Source organism: Pleurodeles waltl, chromosome 7 (assembly GCF_031143425.1).
Source record: "Pleurodeles waltl isolate 20211129_DDA chromosome 7, aPleWal1.hap1.20221129, whole genome shotgun sequence".
In the NCBI taxonomy this organism is placed as follows: Eukaryota; Metazoa; Chordata; class Amphibia; order Caudata; family Salamandridae; genus Pleurodeles; species Pleurodeles waltl.
Window position 1 is genome coordinate 975,914,245 of NC_090446.1, and position 22,416 is coordinate 975,936,660.

The 22,416-nt window shown below is 43.2% G+C and overlaps 1 protein-coding gene across 4 annotated transcripts in view; it reads right to left on the minus strand.

The window, feature by feature from the left end:
• CEP131 (centrosomal protein 131) overlaps positions 1-22,416 on the minus strand; it is a 313,831-nt gene that overhangs the window by 271,969 nt on the left and 19,446 nt on the right. For 2 of the 4 annotated variants that reach the window (XM_069199754.1, XM_069199752.1), the window contains exons 3-6: positions 9,625-9,824; positions 8,423-8,517; positions 6,651-6,765; positions 5,529-5,656 (exon numbers count right to left, since the gene is read on the minus strand). In XM_069199754.1, coding sequence (XP_069055855.1) covers positions 5,529-5,656; positions 6,651-6,765; positions 8,423-8,517; positions 9,625-9,798 — 512 coding nt within the window. In that variant the 5' untranslated portion in view covers positions 9,799-9,824. Of the gene's footprint in view, positions 1-5,528; positions 5,657-6,650; positions 6,766-8,422; positions 8,518-9,624; positions 9,825-13,975; positions 14,091-22,416 lie in introns of all 4 variants that reach the window. The other 2 variants (XM_069199751.1, XM_069199755.1) reach the window with 2 other exon arrangements.

Below are 22,416 nucleotides of genomic sequence, written 5' to 3' on the forward strand. Positions count from 1 at the left end.
ATGAGGCTGACTGAACAGTGGTGGAGATGGCCCCCAAAATGCTGGCAAACTTCACCAAGCTTCACCTTTTACAATTAAAGGGCTTACACAGAGTCTATTAAAGCCCATTACAGCACAGAAGAATGAAACATGGACTAGATACCAACTGTCTTGTGTGCAAAACTGAACCGGGAACATTCTTGCACACAATATGGTCATACCCTGTAATACAAAAATATTGGTCCCAAATATGCTCAACTCTCACAGAAGAACAGACAGGACCATTGTCGCAACCCTATGATGACACTCTTGGGTCTGATGGATGACTGGAGGGCTCCACGGCCATCAGAACCCTGGTGGCACTCTGAGTTTTACTGACCAAAAGGGATATAGCGTGACACTGGAGTTAGGAGATGAACTGGTGTGCTAAAGCAGAACAATTTGTATAAATCCAAGGGCTGCCTTCAAAAACATAAGAAAATTTAGGGAATTTAGCTAGAGTACTCCAGTAAGTTAGGTATATAGCTGATGCTTTTCCTCTCTATTCTTCTCGGAACTATAATGCTGTAATGTCCCTTTGCTTTGCACTACTTGTAATGGCACTATGATGTCGGTTTCCTGGTTTGTTTATAGCTATCAAAATAGAAACACTACGGAAAAAAAAGAACAACCAACTGTTCTACCTGCTCTTCTTGTCTCAACCTCTGCCCTCTTTATGTAAACAATTCCCCAAATCGATAGCAGCCAATTCAACATTCGGATGCTTAGTGTGACTCTCTCACTTCTTTCAAGCCTGATGATGGATATAGCACACCATATTGAAGGAAAGGAGGGAGGGAGGGAATCTCGAAAATAATGATGTGCTACCCACTTATGTCTCCCCGGTATTCTAAAAGATCGTAGGATACTGTTTTAATGAATATCCTCTTGGTGCACACACATATGGCAGGATTTAGATTCAAAGTAGGTCTGCCTAGCATCCTAAAATAGGTTAAAATACAGATTTAAAATACATCCACTTGAAGCCCTAAAAGATGGCGTAATATGTTCTAAATGTTATGCTTATGTTCTAAACCAGTGGTTCCCAACCTTTTGATTCCTGTGGACCCCCACTTTAACAATAATGGAACCCAGGGACCCCCACTGAATCATCATGGGAATCTGGGGAACCCCGTCTGAGTCATTACTGGAAGCCGGGGACCTAATTTGTCAATATTTTTTAATTTTCTAGGCTCTCGCGGACCCCCTGAGAAGGCTTCGCGGACCCCCAGTGGTCCCCCGGACCACAGGTTGGGAACCAGTGTTCTAAACCACAACTGGACACAGAAAAAATTAGCACCTTAAAATTCACTAGGATACAAAAGAAAAATTAGCTAATCTGTGTCCTACAGAGTCCTTTACCTATTTTTTTTAAATAAAGCAACTTGGGATAAAGAACCAAGATATATCTAACCAGTGTCAAAATATTCACAAGCTGCAGGTTCAAGGTATGTCTCACCACAACACTACAGTACACGGATACTGGACCAATAACCCATAAGACAACAAGATACAGACCAAGAAAGCATGGATGACTAGTAACATTTCAATAGGGCTGTAAGGGTAAATAAGGTTCGCACCCTTCACTGTCAATGTGGAGACAGTGAGCTGTCCTAAAGTGTCAACGAAGGACAAAAAGCTTGACTACAAATCTTGATCCTCCATTTCATGCTGGAGACAGGCAATGTGCCACGCTTTTCCGTACATAATGCAACAGATGACTTTTAAAACAGATAAGAAAGGGGAATAAAGAAACTACTAAAAACCTCTGGAGATGGACTGCATTTGAATCACACCGCTAGACTCCGCAGAGAAGTGTTACCATAGACCCAACTGCCTTTCAGTTTGTTCCTCACACTGTGCCTTTCTGGAATGGGCCTGGCCATGGTTCTGAAGACCTGGTAAAACTCACATCTCCCCCTAGACAGTGTACCCTCGACATGAAGAGAGACCGGCCTGAGAAAAAGCTGATGCACGTAAAAAGAGGATTATGGGGAGAGAGAATCACAAGCGAGGTCCAGCTGTCAATATGGCTCAGCATGTTCACAAAGACTCACGAGGCCTACAGGTGTCTGTATCACAGAGCACACAACACCTGGAAATCAAATTAGTAATTAACATTAACCTCACCAAGGCCCAACATTCAGAATAATGCTTTCAAGGATAGGGTTGAGGGATCCCCCCAGCTACAAGGAAACAGCCACAGAACTGGATGGAGAGGGAGCCTCAGACAAGCGAGTCTTCAATCTGTTAATTGTTGGTAAGCAGACCAAGGAGAGGGAGAAACACCATATAGTGAGTAGCCCAGGACACCAGGAAAGCAGAGGAGTGGGTGAAGAAGCTAGAACCCTATTTAAGTGGGAACTGCAGAGGGAACCACGGAAAGAGGAAATACAACAAATGTGTAGGAACGCTAAGTGGGTGCAAAGTTAAGAGAAAAGCGGGGGAGCCCAATAACGCGGTTGACAAGTGGGCACTGCCTGTCAAAGCCTGGAAGAGAAACTAGTTCCTGGCCCCAGCTGGTCTCAGCTATGCAGCCCCAGCAGCAAAAGGTTGTCCCAGTCTCTACTTCCCCATTTTCTTCTGGGCCCATGTGAGTAGACAGCTTGAGGAAGGATGCCTTAACTTCCTGTGGTGTATTTTTCCTGACGTGTTGCTGGGGGGCTGGCCCCTGGAAAACTCCGAATCGGAGGTTGTCCAAACAGTGCCTGAATACCTGTCCTCATCTTCTATCCTATGCTCTACAAGAAATCAACTCCATAATGTGTTAGCATTACACGAAATTTTCATCATCTGCATATTTCTATTCAATTTCAACATTTTGTGGCGTGGCAGTAATCATTGCATGTTAGTTATTAAGGTTTTATAGTCCACTCTGGCCTGGGCTGAAAAGACTCTAGTGCTGTTCTCAGAATCATGCTTTCCCCCTTCAAATTCTAGTGAAAGGAAAAAGTTACTTAGCCCTGTGACAAAAAAATATCTGAAAATGGCATCTAGCATTGTGAGTTTTGGCTTGTAACCATGCCTATGGTCTACATTGAAAACCTTACTGAAGTAAACAAGTTGTGGTGGTTGTCTTTGTATGACCGCTGAAGCACACTGCGCGTCTAGTGCTACAGCTTTTACTCAGTAATGGCAGGAAAACGTACTCAAGGGAGAGGCAAATTCCCATTTCCTCCCTGTGCTGACCCGGCCAGTGCTTACAACTGGGGAAAGTGCCACACATGATGGAAGTGCGACACCTGCTCTCTCATTCTGCAACTACAGAGATAAATGGATGAATGGAGACAATAATCTTATGGGGCCCGGGGGTACTCATCAAGACCACATCACAACATTCTAGCAGCGCTGTTAAGGGTCAGATAGGACAATACTGTGAAAGTAATGGCCCTTCATCCTCATTCATTTTCACTCGACTATTGCTTGGAGTCCTAACCAGGTGAGCATTAGTGCTACAATAATGCTTCATCTATGAGTGCCTGAAAATATGACACAATAATTGAGCATTGTACAACTCAAGCAGGTACTGGTCTGACACCCAGAGGACCAGCGTGCTACACCCTGATAGAATACAGGTACAAAACGTAACTGAGCAGTATCCTACAAGCAAGGGATATGCAGGAGGTGCCAGCTCAGCTGCAACGTGGAGAGCACAGTTCTGACAAATACCACCACAGCCCAGGCACAGCCTGACCCCTCTTTTAAGTCTCCATAGTTGGAAAGGAGCATCTCCCAGTCTGCTACATGTTACATACAATGATCTAAGCTGTAACAGAGCACTCTAACCATACATGCAAGGAGAAAAAGACTTTTCCAGCACACCTTGTGGTCAACAACATTAATGTTGTTTTCTTGAGGAGTATTAATGCCTATTTACTTCCATGTATCTTTCTTCCAGTTTCTAAAACACAGCCTTAATGATACTGTAAGCAAAAACATGGAAAACAATTTCACTGTAATCTAAGGTCAAAAAGATGCATTTTCTCATCGCAGAATGCACATCAAACGAAAGAAGTGGAGATTTCCCAGTTAAAATACTTATTCAGCTTCTGTCTGAGCCATGATTTTGAGGTGAAAACTCTAAATAAGGGCAGTAAGAGGTAGGCAGTCGGGATGTAACTTGGTCAGTAAGGTTGGGGGGTGAACTTCAGATTTCCCAAGAATCTCGCTGGCACAAGAGCACCCCCTCCATTGGGGCAAAGAAGCGTCAACCCCCTGCTGCCAGTGCCGCAAAAGGTGAAAAATAAAATGGTAATAACGTGAGTTTATTACCATTTTACTTTTCAATGTCCCCAGCCCGATACATGTTTGGGGGCGGGGCCACGGCTGCGGACTGGCAGCACAGGAGCGGTGCTCACTCCACCGTTTTACAGTTCACGTTTCTTTGGCCTGCTGTCTTGCGATGGCCAGAGTGACATGCACAGTGTAAAGCTCGCCACTCAGTTGCTTAAGACACGTTGGTGGAGAGCAGGCACGTGCCCCCAGTGCCTACAGGAGCATCGGGAGAGCCCACGCCAGCCAACCCTGGTGCTGCTCTTATGCTGCTAACATTATCAGCAGCATGACAGCAGCATTCAGATTGGCGTGGAGAACTAATGCAGCCTGCGTCCCATACCAGCGGCGTGGGACTGAAGCAGGAGGAGCTGAGCCGAGCCAGTACATACAGCAAGTGAGTACATTTTTATTTTATTCTTTTTAACCCACTGGTGCAATGCCTTCAGCACCAACTAAAGAGTTCTCAGTCGTGGTTCGTTATAAACTATGTTTATAACAAGCCATGACTGACTGTTTTGGTGTTGACCAGGCACTACTGGTCAGTGGCTGCCCTCCAAAATATTTGGGGTGCCAGCAGCCACTGGGCTAGCATGTAATGTTAAAATACATTACACAACAAGCAGGGTGCATCAGAGGTGATTAAGAGGGAGTGGAAAGGGAGAAGAATGCAGATTGGAAGGAGTACTAAGTGAGAGAAACGCAATGTTTTGTAAAATCGTCATTTTTTAGGGCTTTCAAAACAGAGATGAGAGTGTGTGTCTGCGTGTATTTGTCAGTGTGTGCATGCAAAAATCCCAGGTGGAATCCGACAGACACCACACCATACCAGACCAGACTGAAAGCACCTCTATCTAACGGTTCATCAGAAAATACATTTATTAGGGGGGGTGTTACACCTCGAACACTTCCTTTGAAGCTACGCTCATGTAGGGAATATTTAGGAATATATTTCTTACCTATCAGGATTTACACATTTAAGTCTCTCACATGCGGTATTGCTAAAATAAGAAAAAAACTTTTGCCTACAAATCTTTGTGGTGGAAAAAAAGCACATATTTTTGGAACCTCTACAATAAACAAGATAAAAAAAGCCTTGGAGGACAAAAACTGTGAACCCCTCCACTGATGGTGTCAGAGGTGGAAAAAGGGCAATATAATAATGAACAAGAACGACAACCAAGAAAGATGTGTCTAGTACAGGAGGGCGATGCTTTTTCACCATCTGATCCTCTCACCTGTTGTTGGCAGTGAAGTTCGGAGCCAGGGGCATTGTGTGTTCTCTCTTCCGTATGCCTGCTGGAGAATCAACACTGCTGCCACTGCGAGCACTGGATGGGATGGGGAAGACTCTGGGTTGCTCATCCTGTGAATATCACAATGTTTTTGATGGTTATTTTTGTATTTCTACATGGAATAATGGTGCCATTTGTATAGCATGCACATTATAGAACAGTCTATTCTGATGAGCACGGACACCAGACATATAAGCTAGTGTGAGAAGCAACGGAGCAAAAAGTATAGTAAGGCCAAATAACTAATTTTACCAATGAGCTTCAAGATCATGAGGTGGTGCAACCATTGTCACTGCTCCCTTTCTTCTTTTCCTCATATGTTCATCATCATGTAGCCAATTACTGCAGTCTAAGAAATCAGTTTGCTTAGGGCTGATTGCCCAGCTGGACACATCACTCACACCACCACCACCAAACTGGTAGTGTTTTACAGTGTGCATAAGGAAGGAACAGGTGAAACCACAGAGCAATGCCCTTCTCTGACTACCCCAATGCCTGTGTTGCTGGTCAGTCCCAAATCGTTTCACCGTGAGGGTGCCCCGCATTCTCTTACGCACTATCACAGTGTTTTAGAACACTTACCATCACACGCCTGGTGTTTTGTACCTATGCAGTCTTCATTGCTCCTTGTCACAAAAGTCCATCCCTTTCCCAGCTTCCTCATGATGTCCTTGATTACAGGCCCCACTGTGATGGGGCAGCAAAGTTCACTCCTTTCCCCTAAAGTGCTGGACAATAAAGGTCTCCTAAACCTGTCCAGCAAGTCTCTTCCTACAAGTGTTCCTCTTCAAGTGGAGCATGAGAGCCTCCAGCAGCTGGGTTCTCAGAGAGGTTACAACACCACCAGACCAGTGAGATGCTTCGGGAACTTTGACAGGGAATAGTTAAGATTCTGCCCTTGAACTCCATTGCTCAGTGAAAAAGTGGAGAAGAACTCCATTGTTTCACACTCTGGTTTGACTTGATAGAACATGTCTATGATAAATAGGGCACAGCTATAATAGCGGATTAAAGATCACTAGTAGCATGCAACCGGTAGAACTTCTGCACACACATTGCCCTTACCAGGATATTCCATGATGTCTTTCTCTCAGGGGAGACCTTGCTCAGGCTGGCCAACTTTCGTCTCCCATTTGAGCTGCTGCCAAAGAGGGAAAGGAAGTCCTCAGTGGGCTCGGTGCTACATACAAAAGATAAATACCAAATATTGTTACAGAACAATTACCAAAGCTAGCAACAAGGGACAAACAGACGCGCAACAAACGTGTTTTCAAGAGAAAATTGCCACCATATTGTTTAAGGCTATTACTTTTTAATACAAGGATCCATGGACAATTGTAGATTAAAAGCGGTTTGAGATGTTATCTCTAAGCGAGATGCCGTGTAGTGGCTAAATTACCAAGCAGAACGAGAAAACCAGAGTTTTACCTGTATCTATCACCTTTAGAAATGATAGGTTCATCATGGTCCCCCAACTTCGGAAATGAGGAGACCATCATAGGGTTCACTGTTAAAAAAGATTTGAAACCTGGCCTGTACATTTATATTTCTTATGGAATCTAGCTTGTTTAATGAACTGTTCAGCTACTACAAACTGCAGCGCTCTCAAGACTGGGTAGCAGCATATCTCATTCCGAAAGAATCTTTCCTGTCCCACCTCTTCTCCTCCCTCTTTTATCTACCATCCGCTATCCGACCTCATAGTAACTCTTCCTTTTATCTTCATTCTCCTTCCTTCTCTCTCCTAGGTAACAGCACTTTCATTCCTGCTTCCTACTCTTCCTTTGCTTCTTCTTCTCTGTGGCGCTACTATACTTCTCACCTTACACACTCCAAATTCAACCTCCTTTATGCCTGTCCCTCATGTTTGAATCCCTCTGTTTTGATGTGGTCTTGCACCAATATTCTTGTTCGTTATTTAGCGATTTTATGTCCTACTGCGTACTTTGTATTGGGAAGTCTTATTTCACTCAGCCGGCCAACACCCCCAGGGTTGAGTGTGCATTACCATCCCACACATGCGATACTGAGCTGGTTGATGCCTAATCCAGTCATCACACCACCATATTTCTCAGAAGTTCCTATGCTTCCTTAACCTACCTCACATTAGACCTCCACTTCCCACCCTCTGCCTTGTTCCTTCGTATCTAGGTATTTGTCCTCTGCAACTAGCTCTTCCTTAATGCCCAGCCCCCGGACAGTCCACATTGATGAGGCAGTGTAAGATGTGTACATAAACTCACAATTCTCTGCCGTACCAAAAAGTGTCTTAAATCAGAGTACAGATGTGCTGCTTCTAGATGTTGGATTAAGGTGAGTGACTAAACGTATAATGTACAGTGTACTGGAGATCAGCGGTCTCTTTCATTAGATTTACTGCTTTGTTAGAGTCAATCTGTTGGCATGCCATGAACTATACTCTGTGCTTATTTTCTGCCACAGGTTGCAGGTGGAGCCCATCAGCATTCATTTTGGGGACCGAATCTTATTTTAACTCATCCAATTTAGAAAGAAATAAGACAAAAAAGATGTAAAAACAGTGACACACTGAGAAAGCAGGGAGAAGAAGAGCATGCAAAAGTGTGATAGCGGGACAGGGAGTGTCTGAGGGTTTATGAAAGAGGAATCAGGTGGTATCAAGAGCAAGCAGCCTTGGTATTTGACAATCCAACTTCCTGCAGTGCTAGCTTTGGCCTTCTAATGAAAACATTACGCCCTGGCTCTTATTTGTTTTACAAATTAAGCACGGACTATACTTTGGAGGGGAGGATGCATGGGAGAGGATTTTGGCTTCAGGAATGGGGCACAAATGACGTCTTGGGTTTCAAACTTCTCACCTGAAGCTGCTGCCCATGGTGTGGTTCACCTGTGTGGTGCTGTTTGATCGTCGCAAGTTGTTGATAGCAGGGGAACCGCCCAACCCAGCATCCTCCTAAAAAAAAAAAAAAAAAAAGGAAAGAAAAGAAAAGAAGAAAGGTAAGGGATGGAAAGACTGTTTAGAACGTGAAACACATTCTCTGCAGGCTGGACCAAGAGGACTTGAGGCAACACCTTCGACAGCCAGACAGAGAGAGGGTAGGAGAACCCCTTCCCAACCACCCAGCCCAAGAATCAGCAAAACACATTGTGCAAACCACCACTTTCCTTGAAAGGTTTGTGCAATAGCATTGCATGTCACCATCTGAATGGCCAATATGGAGACGGTGATCCCATCACTATGAGGACAAACCAGGTGTCAGTGTGGCTTTGGTGATGATGACAGGATCTCAGTGGCTGACACAGAATATGACGATGGTTGGCCAGTGCATCTGGCATCACATATTACCAATAACTCTGGTAAATGTTAGACTTTGAGCACTGTTCTAGCATTACAGCGAACATTGATTTATTGGTACTTTATAATTGTAAGGCTTTGAATAAAGCAAATACACTTGTACTTCAATAAGTAAACTAATAAAGTCTAGTACCTCATTCGAACTGACAGAAATGGCCACCAAAGCACATTGCAATAATTCCTCATAAAGCATACAATTTAGACAGTTGAGTTTCAGAACGGGGCTCTACTACATCACTTAGGGCCTTATTTAGAGTTTGGCACATTGGATATTTGTCATAATTTGACAGACTATCTATCCTATTTGCTGTATCACAAATGCTATAGGCTATAATGCACTTGTAATATGGCAGATGGGATATCCGCCATGTTTGTGAGGGAGTATTGCATCCTTCAAACTCTAAATAAGGCCTGTAGACTTTGATGGACAAAGTTTAAAAATTGAACGGCATCAGAGGCTATTGTCTTGACCATGATTATTGCAGTGTAATTCACTGTCCACTCTCAATTCATTAAGTGGATGTGCTTTCCATTTCACAGACTGCTTATCATCTTTGTACAGCTAAGCTTTTTACCTAAAGCAGACGAATATGAAACAATGACCGACAACAGAAAGCTCAGTCGAAACACAGGCATGGACATCACAGTTCTACATGCCGAGGCTTCTTGTAGGGGCACTCGCCCACACCCTAGGAATGCACTCACCAGGGTGTTTCTCTTGGCTTTATTGTCAGTGATGACAGAGACGGAGCGGGCAATGGGCTTCGCCGGTGAGGCGCTGCTGGGCCGTCTGGACACCGACAGCTGGGAGCCCGTGAGGCTGAGGTCCAGCCCATCTCCGCCACCCTGGAAAGAAGTAATGCTACGGGAACTTCGCATAGTGTCGATGTAATGGCCAGACAGACCTACAGCAAAACAGGAACAAGCAAAACTGTGTTCAGAAGCTCAACAGATATTAACATGAAATTGACACCAAATATTGTTCTTCTCTACATTGCCCAAAACAGCAAAAGAAATACAGATAAAAAGGTGTACTGGATACATCTTGTCAGTTCTAAGGAAAAAAAAAAAAAACAGATCTTAAATGAGGTTGAAAGGGTGTTATGGGTTGGGCTCTCCTGGCATGCAACTGACAGCGCCCTTGCAATACTGGGCTCTTAGACGCCACAGCATGTTAAGAAATCTCCCTCAGGCCTGTGTCAGCATCTGCATACCTAATAATAACATACACTGTTTTTACTTGGTATTGGGCGTCAAGCGCTTCAGATATTGATCTAAAACATCATTCACAATTAATATTTTTCAGGTCCGCTGTATAAAATACACCATGATGCAATTCTAATTTGTAGTGTAATGTGTCATTTTGTGGTTGTACTTTTGCATTGTAGTATACACAGAACACCATCTGCAAGTCAGGTGCTAAAAGACTACAATATCACTGTGGGAGTGTGTGTTAGGTGCATTCAGACTTAAGCCTAAGTTAGAACAGACCTTGTAAATTTAAGAAAAAATGCCACTGCAGTATTACCATCACTATCAACCGTTTTATTTAGAAGGTGCCTATGTAATTTCCGCATATCCACAATAGCAGATAAAGACTGCCAGTACGTTTATGGCAAGAATAAAAAAGTATCTCCTGTTTAAAGGACTATGCTTTAGGTCTCCCCTAAACACAGCTTTTGCGGTTTGCTGGCAACAGACCTATTGCATCTGTTAGTTCTCAGCAACAGACCTGTGGGATCCAATAAAAATTTGGATTTGCCTTTGTGTCTGCCCATAGCCCACGATTCGATAGCGTTCTTGTATAGTTCACTTCCATGCTTCTGAGCCAATGGATTTTCTCCTTATTCTTGTGTATGCCCCGCCAAAGGAGCATTTCAGCGAATCAGAAGTATTCTTCCATTGCCGACCTCAGAATCTTGCAGTTCAGTACTTGATTAACTATTTCAGTCTACCTATCCATCTCTCCCTGCTCTTGTTCCCAGTAGCGGCTGCCACTGAATGGGGGGGGGTGGGGATGGAAAAAAAAACTAAAATAATAATGAAGAACAAAAAAAACACTTACCTGTTGAGATCGGAGATGCATTCACTCCTCCGTCTTCCTCCTCATCTGGGAGCACACAGGATTCCAGACTCACCTCAGCCAATCACCACACTGCTGTCACCAGCATGACAGCAGCATTGTGATTGGTGTGAGCGCCCTGCTTTGGTGCTCACAGAGGGAGTGGCACTATGTGCACTTTATACACCCGGCTGTGAAATACAGCAGGTTGGAGAAATGCAAAGTGCGCATCTCTGTTTGGCCGGCCCAACGCAGCCAGCCAAACAGACATGCACACTTAAGGTGCATAAACCACTCCTTCCTCCGGCCCCCTCCAACCCAGCCCAGCCCTGCCCTATCCTATCCTGCTGCCTCAGCTAAAAATAAAATTATAATAATGATCCGTTATTATCATTTTATTTTTCTGCACAAAGCAGCCAGGCTATGTTCCTCCGCTTAAGCGGAGGAGACGCCCCTGCTTATTCCCCTGCACCCTCTAGCCCTTCACAGCTCACCTGTGCCACTGTCCACGCTGAATTGGCAGGCAGTCATCTTTAAATGGTTTATAAACCATTCCAAGGTACAATGATTTTTCTGCAACAAAAACAAGGTGATGGATGGAAAGCTTGAATTAATCTCATCCACTTGCTGGGGGCCGCATCCCAAGCCACTGATGGACTGGGATACGTCCCAAAACGATTGTCAGTGGCTGCGATTAATTCTAGCATTCCATCCCTCACTTTGTTGTTGTTGCAGTTGACATCCTAAGTGTGACAGGTATGCCCAGTCGTGCGTTCTGTTCCGACCGTGCCACTGTAATCAAGCTATACATGCCCGATGAGCCCTTATCAGGGCCAAACCGGTCCTAGGTTGCTTGTATTCCGGTTCAGGAATGACCTGGCTTGGCAGTTTGGTCTGGATTGTTCCTATTGGAGCAGGGTCAAGCTCAAGACTGATTTGCATATGGCTCTGTCCAAACTGAGGCGGCATGGTGGGTGAAAAATGACAGATTGGGATGTGGCCCAGAGTGACTGCAGGTGACTGAGATTAATTCAAGCATTCCATCTATCACCTTGTTGCATTATTTTTCTTTAAGCAAAAGAAAGGTCATTGAAAGATGAGCTCCTAGGCAAATGCCAAAGCATGTCCTGTGGTCATCTTTTTCCTCTCCCTTAATGGCAATCCTTCCAAGATGACAGTCACACATGCATATAGCAGATATCTTTGAATGATCTTTCTTTTGCTTAAATATATATATATATATATATATATATATACATACACCAAGGTGGCCGCTGTGTACACGTGTTAACACTGGCCAACGTGGAATTATATTTCTTTCACTTTAATGAAAATCATCCAAGCTTGCTGCATCACTTGTGTGTAGTGCAGCCATCTGGGGGGATAACAAGCATTGGCAAAGCTAACAGACGTCCCATTCAAGACCTATTGCTTTTGCCAATCCTTGTACTGAAAACACTGGTATTAGGGCTTGGATTGATGTGCTTGCACAAGGGAAAGGAAGTAACGCCTGGATGGAGTGTTTGCTCATTGTACTGATGGTAGTACAAAATGTCTCCTGTCATAAACATGTCATCGTGAAATGGCTGATCATTTTGCTAAACTGTGTACTTTAGAAGGCCTTGCAGCAGCAATTCTCAGGGTGGAGGTTAACATTGGAGCAAAGAAAGGCTTTAGCTAACACAACAGACAGTCTTTTAGATGGGGCTAGAGAGGGCCACTGGGATTATGTGTTTATGCAGCTGCAGCATTTTATGGATGGTTATGGATTTTCCGCACTTGGAATATACTCCAGATGTAAATTGTGTAGATTTTCAACAACAACAAAAAGGCTACTTGAAGGAGATCAAACATTACTAGAAGAAACATGGCACTCTTGGTGCATCGCAAGGGCAGCCACTTTGCAAAAATTATATAGTTCCCTTTCACTGCAGTAAGGTGATAAACTGGTTCTAAGGGGGTGGATCAGCAATCCCAGACGGTTTAAAGTACCCCGTTGATGGTAAAGGGCTTTTGTATGCATCATGAAAAGGCCCTTACAAGTTCCAATTCAAGTAGCATGGAATGATAAAACATTTGCCAAGAAAATAGTTTGTTTATTGCCAATGCAAATTCTCCATATACCAGACACACAACTATTATTTTAAAAGGGCACATGAGCATCATAAAATGTAAAACATTTTACTTAGCCTGTTAAGGTATGATGTATTGAATTTTGTAGTGCCTTTTTGTGAGATATGTAAAACATAATATCGTTCTAAGAGGCTCTTTCTTCATGTAAAAAGCGGTTTCAAAAGCCCACGTGTGGACAGAGCGTAAACCCAAAACTGAAGAGACCATTTATAAAACACAACAGTGGTTTGCAGAATAAAAGAGGCCAGCCTTTTACTACAAGTGTGCACACTGCATTGTATTGTAAAATCATGTATTTAGTGCTTACCACGCCTGACAACGCGGTGAAGCACTTTATGGCCAGTAGCATGCAACCAAAAACTAATGGTTAACTGAGTGATTATTAGTTATTGTTGTCACTTTGTTGGTTATTGCATTAGGTTTGAGCTCTGGGGAAACCGCTTGAGCGATGTACTCCAGTTTCTAGTGGCGGATTCAGTTAATAGTAGTTAGGTGTAATTATTATAGTACGTGGACACATGAATAAATAAATAGGGTGGAGGAGGTGAGATATTGTGAGATTGCAATGGGAGGTCACACAGATAGAGGATGTGTGATTTATGACAGTGGGATTAAGTAGATAGGTTAGAAAAGGTTAGATATTGTTGTAATGCTTACTCAGAAGGCGAGTTCATGGTGCGTAAGGACGGTATGGTGCATTTACTCAAGCACACTAGAAAGTAAGGCTTGAAAACAGGGTTGAAAAAAAAAAAAAAAACGTTTTTTGTTTTGTTTATTAACGCTGCCTTGGGGACAGCTAACCAAAAATAATGAATAAACCAAAAGACAGGGCAATAGTATACCAATTGTCACCAGACATACAAGGTAGATAACGGACATCGGTTGTACCACCAACGACAAGCCCAAAGGATGTGCGAATGCTGAAGGAGGTCTGAACACTCACAGGCACGAGCGCATGATCACAGCAGAGGAAGCCCTGGAGAACGAGTCAAGTAGGTTAGTTAAGACACTGCTTATAAACACACAGATTTCACTGTACTGCGCATGTACAACATTTACCATGGCGCTCCCTCTCCCCTAGAGAACAAAACACATCTGGCATTACGCAATCTAGTGGTGCATTCATGTATTCATTTATTTTTGTATATATTTCTTCTCCCCTCTGACCCCTTCCCCATTCTAGTGAGGTTTGTTCTGCGTGTCATTGTGCAGTATGAGGACACGGAGCAATGTCTTTCGTGGGCAGTGCCATTTGCCACTGGGGCCCTACTACGGAAGTACTGCTCTTTAACATGATAGCCAAGCCTCTCCTGTGGGCACTGGAGTCTACAGAGGACCTCAACTAGGAAAAGACAGTGCATTCAAGACTCCAGTACAACACGCAATACAAAGTGCAATATAACCCCATGCAGATCTTCAGTTATAGATAGGTAGAAAAGCTATTTACAAAAGATGCTAGCCTAAAGGCACTAGAATTGTATAACACGACGGAAATTGGTGAACTCAGTAATGACTGGAAGTCCTCAAGTTTAAAAGCCTCTCGCAACCATAGCAGTTACATCAAATGGAGCAGGAGGTGGCCACCAGGGGACACTGAAAATCAGGCAATGTTGTAATGCCCAGCAGTGACCAAAACATAAATCTACTACCCGTTCTTGAAGTTCTGTACTCTGATTGGTAATAGTGAATAATCCATCCAGATCCATGTTTTGTAAAAAGGTGTACACTGGATTGAACTTGGTACTTTTATGTGATTCTGCATTGTTCTCCGTACTGGACTTTCTCTGCCTCCTTCCTGCTCATCTACTTCCCCCTCCTTCACACACAAAACACAACCGCAAGTGCTCTCTTGGGCTATATTTCAAATATCATTATTGAGCGCCCAGATCTATGCATGATAGGAGATTTTAACATCGGACTCGAAAAAACTCGAACAACACCATGCCAAATTGGTCTTCGCCAACCTTGAGGCGCTCAACTTCAACCAATTTACAAATGAGCCCACAAACTCTACAGGCCACACTCTAAAAAGACATTGCGGTACCTGAAACAATCCATCATTATGAGCAATAATTAAATCAATGGATTCAACTTACATCTCCACATCGAGCCCATTTTTCAGCTGCCATCTAACAAATTAATTTATCCAGTCATGAAAGAACTTCAATCTCGACTTCTCTCCATCAGCTCAGCTACTCAGAGAGTGGACCCACTGCTGTCTGTCCACCAATTCCACCCCTGGCTCTAGGAGACGTTCAATAAAGCCTCTGGAATATGGCAACATGGCTTTAAGAGTGTCTGGCTGAATTCATGCATACGATTACAAAATTCTGAAACTAGAACCCTTCAATGACAGTGGAGAAAAACAGGATTTGAATGTGAAAACTACTCCACCAACAATACAGAATCAAAAAGGCAGTTAGAAAGACGTCCAAGAGGTCTCAATATTGATGATGAATCTTGGATGCACCATGTCTAACTAAAAAGCTCTACAAAATCATCTCTGCATTTAATGACCAAATTAAAAATAGTCCGTGACCATATTCAGCCTGCCAATTACACTGATTCGACCTTCCAGCACTATTTGACCACAACTTTATTCAACCTTTTCGTATAAAAAAATCTGGGCATCATCAAGGATTCCAACTTCTCACTCCAATCACAGTGAACAAAAGGGCTGATACAGGATAGGAATACTCTGTGGGATTGTCCTTCACCAGGGATTCCCCCACGGGTTCCAATATTTCAAAGCTCTATTATCATTACTTCTCCACTATGCCAATGGAGTATACATTGATGTACAGAGACACCTAATTATCAAATTACAGTAAATCCAAAATGCCGCAGCTGGACAAGATCTAAATGTCAGTTGACACAATCACATTATCACTGCCCCTAAAATCCCTGCACTGGCTATCTGTCAAAAGAACAATTACAATCAAGGCTTTCCCCAACGCCCACAGGATACATATGGGACAAGACCTACATTTTACTTTTGATCACCACCACCCCCTTAAATAACAAGAAACACTCAACTGAATTGTAGATTCTTCGCTATACAACTATGCAAACTCTGAAACACTTCCAAAGAACATAACAGTAATCAGCAAACCGCTAGAATTTAGAAAAGAAATAAAGGCTGTTGCCTAAAACATAAATTTAACTGGTTTAAACTGAAAGTCTGTTCTGTACACACAAATTAAAATCCTATTCTCAAACCTTTATGCTGCTTACCTCAAACAATAATAATGTGCAGCTCATCTCCGAACAACACCAAATCTCGCCACTCAGAGACACAGCTAAATCAATACTTTTCCAACTATGCATAACAAACTGAGTATAGACTTGTCTGTACCGAAAATGCATGGGTGGTAACAAACCTCTATATAAATGTCACTACAACACAATAAGATGACCAGTTGATGAGTGGTGGCGTCAGGCATAGATAAGCAATGCATCAAGTAGGATATGACATGTCTACCACTCAGTGTCCTAGTTTCTTGGTAGCCCTGGGTGTATGGTGGACAGTGGGTCTGAGACTGTGTAGTCTAGTTTCCACAAACTGTTAAAAAAATAAATTAAAAAAAAAGGAAAAACATCATCCTACTACCGAAATTGGCACTGGATTGTCACAAAAGTGTAAACACCAGGATACCAAAGGCAAGTACATTAACAGGCTTCCAATAATCCACTAATTAAGGATCTGTAGGCATAGTCATTGAAATGGTCACACTATGTGTAATGTTAATGTTGGGGAACTGGGAGCCTGATAGGGTAGGGCTAAACGTCAATCTCCCACAGTGGCACCAAACCTCAGGGGGCCCATGTGTAGCAATTAAGGTTTTCGGTTAGCTGGGGTTCCAACCAGACTGGCAGTTTAGGTTGTGGCCAATTACTAATATACACGCAGATATCTCTGGAACACTGCCAGTGGATATGCAGATTGTCGAGTCTGCTGGGGAAATATTTATGGCAGATCAGAAAAAAGTCAAACAAGGCATGATGGCACATGTTTTTCAAACCATCTTATGTTTTCAAGTTCTACGGCATATTATTTATAATTTTTAGGTCTTCCCTACCAACAGATGTAGCTGTTTGTATGCATGTGTATGAATGCGTGTCTGCAGCATATGAGGACACACATACATGCAGTATAGAGAGTGTGCTTTTAGTCTGCCCCCTTCTGATATTGTCAGCTGGCATATTTATAGCAGTTTCTATGTCCTCCCCACCCCCGGTGCAGGCTGTAGCCCCGCAGTTGTTAGCCGATGCGCCTACTATGTGGCACCAGCGCTGCTCCTGCATTCGGCTTTGGCAGTTACCTTTCAAGCAATGGTAAAGCCAAACCGCTCCAATACACACACATACATGCACAATGGCCATCTTCTAACACATTTTGTTTTTTTGTTGTTTGAAAAACCATTACAAGATGGCAACCATATGATAGAAGGCAGGAGGCCATGACAGCCCTTCATGATGAAGGCAGACTTTTTTAAAAGGTTAACACGTTAATTAGGCAATACAATACCATGCCAAGTGCATGAAGTGCACACGTTTACTCCAGATCCTGTTGGATAGAGAAGGAATCATGTATGCACCCAGGATATGGTATGACAACCCCAGATCCATCAACGTTGCTCCAATGTAGGAACATGCTCTTTAAAAAAAATTACGGCCATCATTATGAACTTGGCGGTGTCGACTGCCACATAATTAAGGTAGTGGGGACCGCCACAGGCGGCCTTCCACCACTGCCAGGCTACCGCCGACCGGCAGCATGACGATGGGGGAATTCTTCATCCGACAGGGCAGCGCTGCAAGCAGCGCTGCCCTATGGATAAAGAACTCTTGTTTCGCCAGCCATTCTCTGGCGAGTTCACCCACCAGAGAAAGGCTGGCGGAAGGGGTGCTCTGGGGCCTCCCTCAGGGCCCCTGCACTGCGCATGCACTTGGCATGGGCAGTGCAGGGGCCCCCGTGCAGTGCCCCGTCACGCAGGTCACTGCCCGATTTACAGGCAGTAATCTGCGCGAAAGGTGCTGCTGCGGGGTCTCAAGGGGGCCGACAGTCTGTGATAAGACCGCCAGCATGAACATGGCCGGGATTCCCGCCGTGTTCATAATGACCCCCTACATCTTGATGCAGTAACCGTACCCCTGACCCATTTTAGTGGCCCTGCTCCCCTTAGTTTGCACTGTTTTATCACTTTGCAGTCTCTTTCTTCCTCTGTTTTCCGGTCTGCTTTCTCTAGCCTATTAACTCTCCTCCTACAGGGCACTGTTGGCTCCCTGAGTCTGTCAATCAGCTCAATAGCTGTGCACTCCTTGAATATAATCAAAGTGCGTGTTTAAAGCTATAGGTTAGCAATTTTTGTGTTAAACTGTGCTTCTGTTTATTTCTAGAAGTGACATTGTAAAAGTCTGTGATTTGTATACAATTCCGCCCGTCATTAACAAACCTCTACTGCTTGAAAAGTCAATTTTTCCCAAGCCCCACTCTCCAGTTCCCCTCCTTTCAACCTGCTCTCCAGACCCTGCTTGTGGTTTAGTCAGTTAAACAAACCCCTCCTCCAGATGCACTCATTGGACTGTTGCTGGGCCTAAGAAGATGAGAGAGAGTAAGCTGACCTCACCACCAACTTTTACAAGCCCTCCACCCCCCGTTTTCCAGGGTGTCTCAGCTGAGGTGTCTGGGCTAAGGGAAGAGAGAACAAGGGCAATTGACTGTCTGGGCCATATATGCTGCCCTTTTGTAAATTAAAAACCTCCAACATATCACATCCACAGCCACAAGCATGCACACAACCACACTGTACAAATGCACACTAATCATTCACCACAAAAACTCAATCCACACTTCACTCATTCACCAAACACTACACAACTCCACAAAACAAATCTATATTCCCTGCTCCCCTACGTACATATACTGAGTGACATCTTTACTTCCACACAAACCACTACTCTGCCCTAAACTACTTTCAAGCCTACACATCACCAATACACCACAAATCCCCATTGCACAAACATTTAACCCCCTCAAACACACCTTCCCTTCTCATAAATAAAACAGCTCTATCGTCTACTTACTCATAGCAGAGCCCATTCCCGCTCCATCACCCCTTTACTCAACCCCTTCTCATATCATCCTACAATATCCCCTCCTCCTTTCACCCAAAACTCTCCCAAACACTCCCTGCGCTGAACCACAAAGACTACCTCATTCTCCTACCAAACCTACTCACAACACTCAAAGCCCCTGTTGTTCCCCTTTCACACGCCACATACACTCTCGTCTACATACCAAAATCCCATGTCTCCTTCAACATCCACTACCCACCAGTACATTAGCTACAAATACTACACATGAACTCACTATACTAATATCACCACTCTACAAAAACAAAACATAACATACACAAGGACAATCAAAATCTCTTTTAAACACAATTTACTACTAGGTTACATCACACAATACAAACACACACCCACTCTGACCCTAATGCTTATATAAATAATACACATTCTAAACCAACTTTACCCCATAATGTTCAATTGATACCAACACCAAACACAAAGGGCCTGATTACAACTTTGGAGGACGGTGTTAAACCGTCCCAAAAGTGGCGGATATACCACCTACTGTATTACGAGTCCATTATATCCTATGGAACTCGTAATACGGTAGGTGGTATATCCGTCACTTTTGGGACGGTTTAACACCGTCCTCCAAAGTTGTAATCAGGCCCAAACTCTTCAATACACAACATCAGTCACTCACCCACCTTTCATTCTTTGCACAATTTAAAGCCTTAAAACATGACGCACATGCTTCAGCATGACCCCTAACACATACATCTTCCACCCTCAACATATACAAATGACAAACACATCGCTCTTTACAACTTCTCCTTCTCCATTACACAACAAGACTACTGTGCAAAAACAATTGAGTATCCCACCACATCACTGCCAACCACCATATCCACCACCTGCACACAGAGACCTAACAAAATACCTTCTAAGCCTGTTGGATGGCGATAATGATATAGACAACCAACACTATTGCTGTCCTGTTGTAGTAAACAACATCACCTATAGTACACCCACTACAAGTCCGAACAACACTACTCATTCTTCCAGAAAACAAATTTGCACTACCCTCAAAGCACACTCTTTAAACTGCCTACTAATAAACACTCCATCCCTTTCTAAAAACAAGTACCACATCTACGAGCTACTCGCAAGGCACACAACCGGACTTACTCTTCATAAGTGAATCATGGTTGGAGGACGAAATGCTTCAGTAATGCAAGAAGCTGTTCATCCAGGCCATCAAACTCTCACACAAAATTGCATAGGCACAAGAGGAAGCAGACTAGCTGTTATATTTAAAGGAATCAACAAATCTCAAAGCAGACAATGTTTCCGTACATGGTTGTAGATGTCTTATTGCCAGATGCAACCCTACACCAACTTTCTCCTGTAACTTCCTTTACATACCACCACCAACCAACAGGACATTCCAGACACATTTCTAGACAGTTTCAAACCTTCTTACACTAACCTGTTCATCCCTGGTGACCTAAACATGTGGTTTGACAAACCTAATATGCCCCATCCCAGAACTATCATCACTGGTCTAGAAGCACTGAACCTACATCACATCGCCCCCAAACCCACACACATCCCTGGACACTTCCTATATGTCATTTTTGCAAATCCAGAACTACCTTCCAAAATATTACTCCAGTCATGTGGTCAACACAATACACCGCAGCGCACCAAAACCTAAGCCCACCTTTACTGCAACTACATGTCAACCTTGGAGCAACCCGATTTTGGGGACCTAGAAACACAACAAAAATGCAACACAGATTCAGATACAATAAATTAAGTTACAAAACTATGAGTGGCTTGAGGAAATTTTTGATATCCTGGTACTACCAAAACAACAAAACATAAAAGAAAAACAAGCCCATTTGTATAAATGAAGAAATAAAAAAGATAACACAGCAAATCACAAAACTTCAACACACCTAGCTCAAAATAAACAACACTTAAGAACAATTTTGCCTACAGAAACTTAACAGAATGTACAAATAACCTATCAAGAAAGCTAAGAAAGATGCTATTCAAACATAATTCATAATGCCAAATATGGAAATAAATAATTTTATAAAATTCTGACCAAATTTCATAAACCTAAATGGACAGAAGGAACCCTTCCCACTACTTCATGTTTTTTTTCTGACAAACTAGCAAATCATTGCGCAACCAAAGCAGACATGTTGGATTCATATTTAAACCAAAAGAAATACACCAGCACCAACCCATTTCCAACAATACCCTTCAAGGGTAGGTTAACACAGTCTCTGTATTTCTTAAAACAACTATCGAAACCGAATTTATGGATCTTGTGAAAACAAGCAAGCCAGCCGGCTGCCCTTCTGAACTTTGTCCACCACAAAACTTCAAAAACACCCTCTTAGCAACCTCTGCTGCCACTCCAGTAAGAACACTTATCAATAACCCTTTAACAACAGATTTTCCAGAAGAATTAAAAAGGCATACATACATCAAATTAAAGAAAGCAAACCTGGACCCTAAAGATCCTGACAACTACAGACTACTCCTGTTCAAACTAACAGAAAGAGCAGCCTTCACCCAGATGTACCAATTCACTGAAGATAACGCCATACTTTCTGATTTCCAAAGAGGATTCTGTCCAGTAAGAGACACCCAATCTGCTCCAATTGCTGTCTGTGATAATCTCAAAAATACCTTAAACCATAATAGTTAATCATGACACTCTAATCTAAAGACCCCACAAAGCCGCATAGAGCGTACAGCTCTTGACTGGATCAGATCCTACCTTCAAAACAGAACAAATGTCATCCTTACTCCTCTTTTCTCATCCAAACCCTACATCATAAAAGCAGGAGTCACTCAAGGCTCGATCATCTCACCCATGCTTTTCAACATACGGGTATATACACATTTATTACCCCCTTGCGGATGCCAGTAGGTAGTTATAGTTAGGACCTAGTATGTATGTATATACACCTATATGTATATACATGCATACATATAAATATTGCTTACTGGTGTTTTTTGTTTTGCCAAGAACTTTGCCACCATTCCATACATTTTCAAAACTAGTTTGCCACTCACTTCAGGTGCTGTTTTGAAAGTTTCGGGGGTATCCTTCATGCGGGAGCAGAGAAAAAGAAAAAAGGGGGGGGGGGGGGGGGGAGTCCCAAAACGCATTCTCCCCATGCATTTACGCATAGGGTCTTTAGACA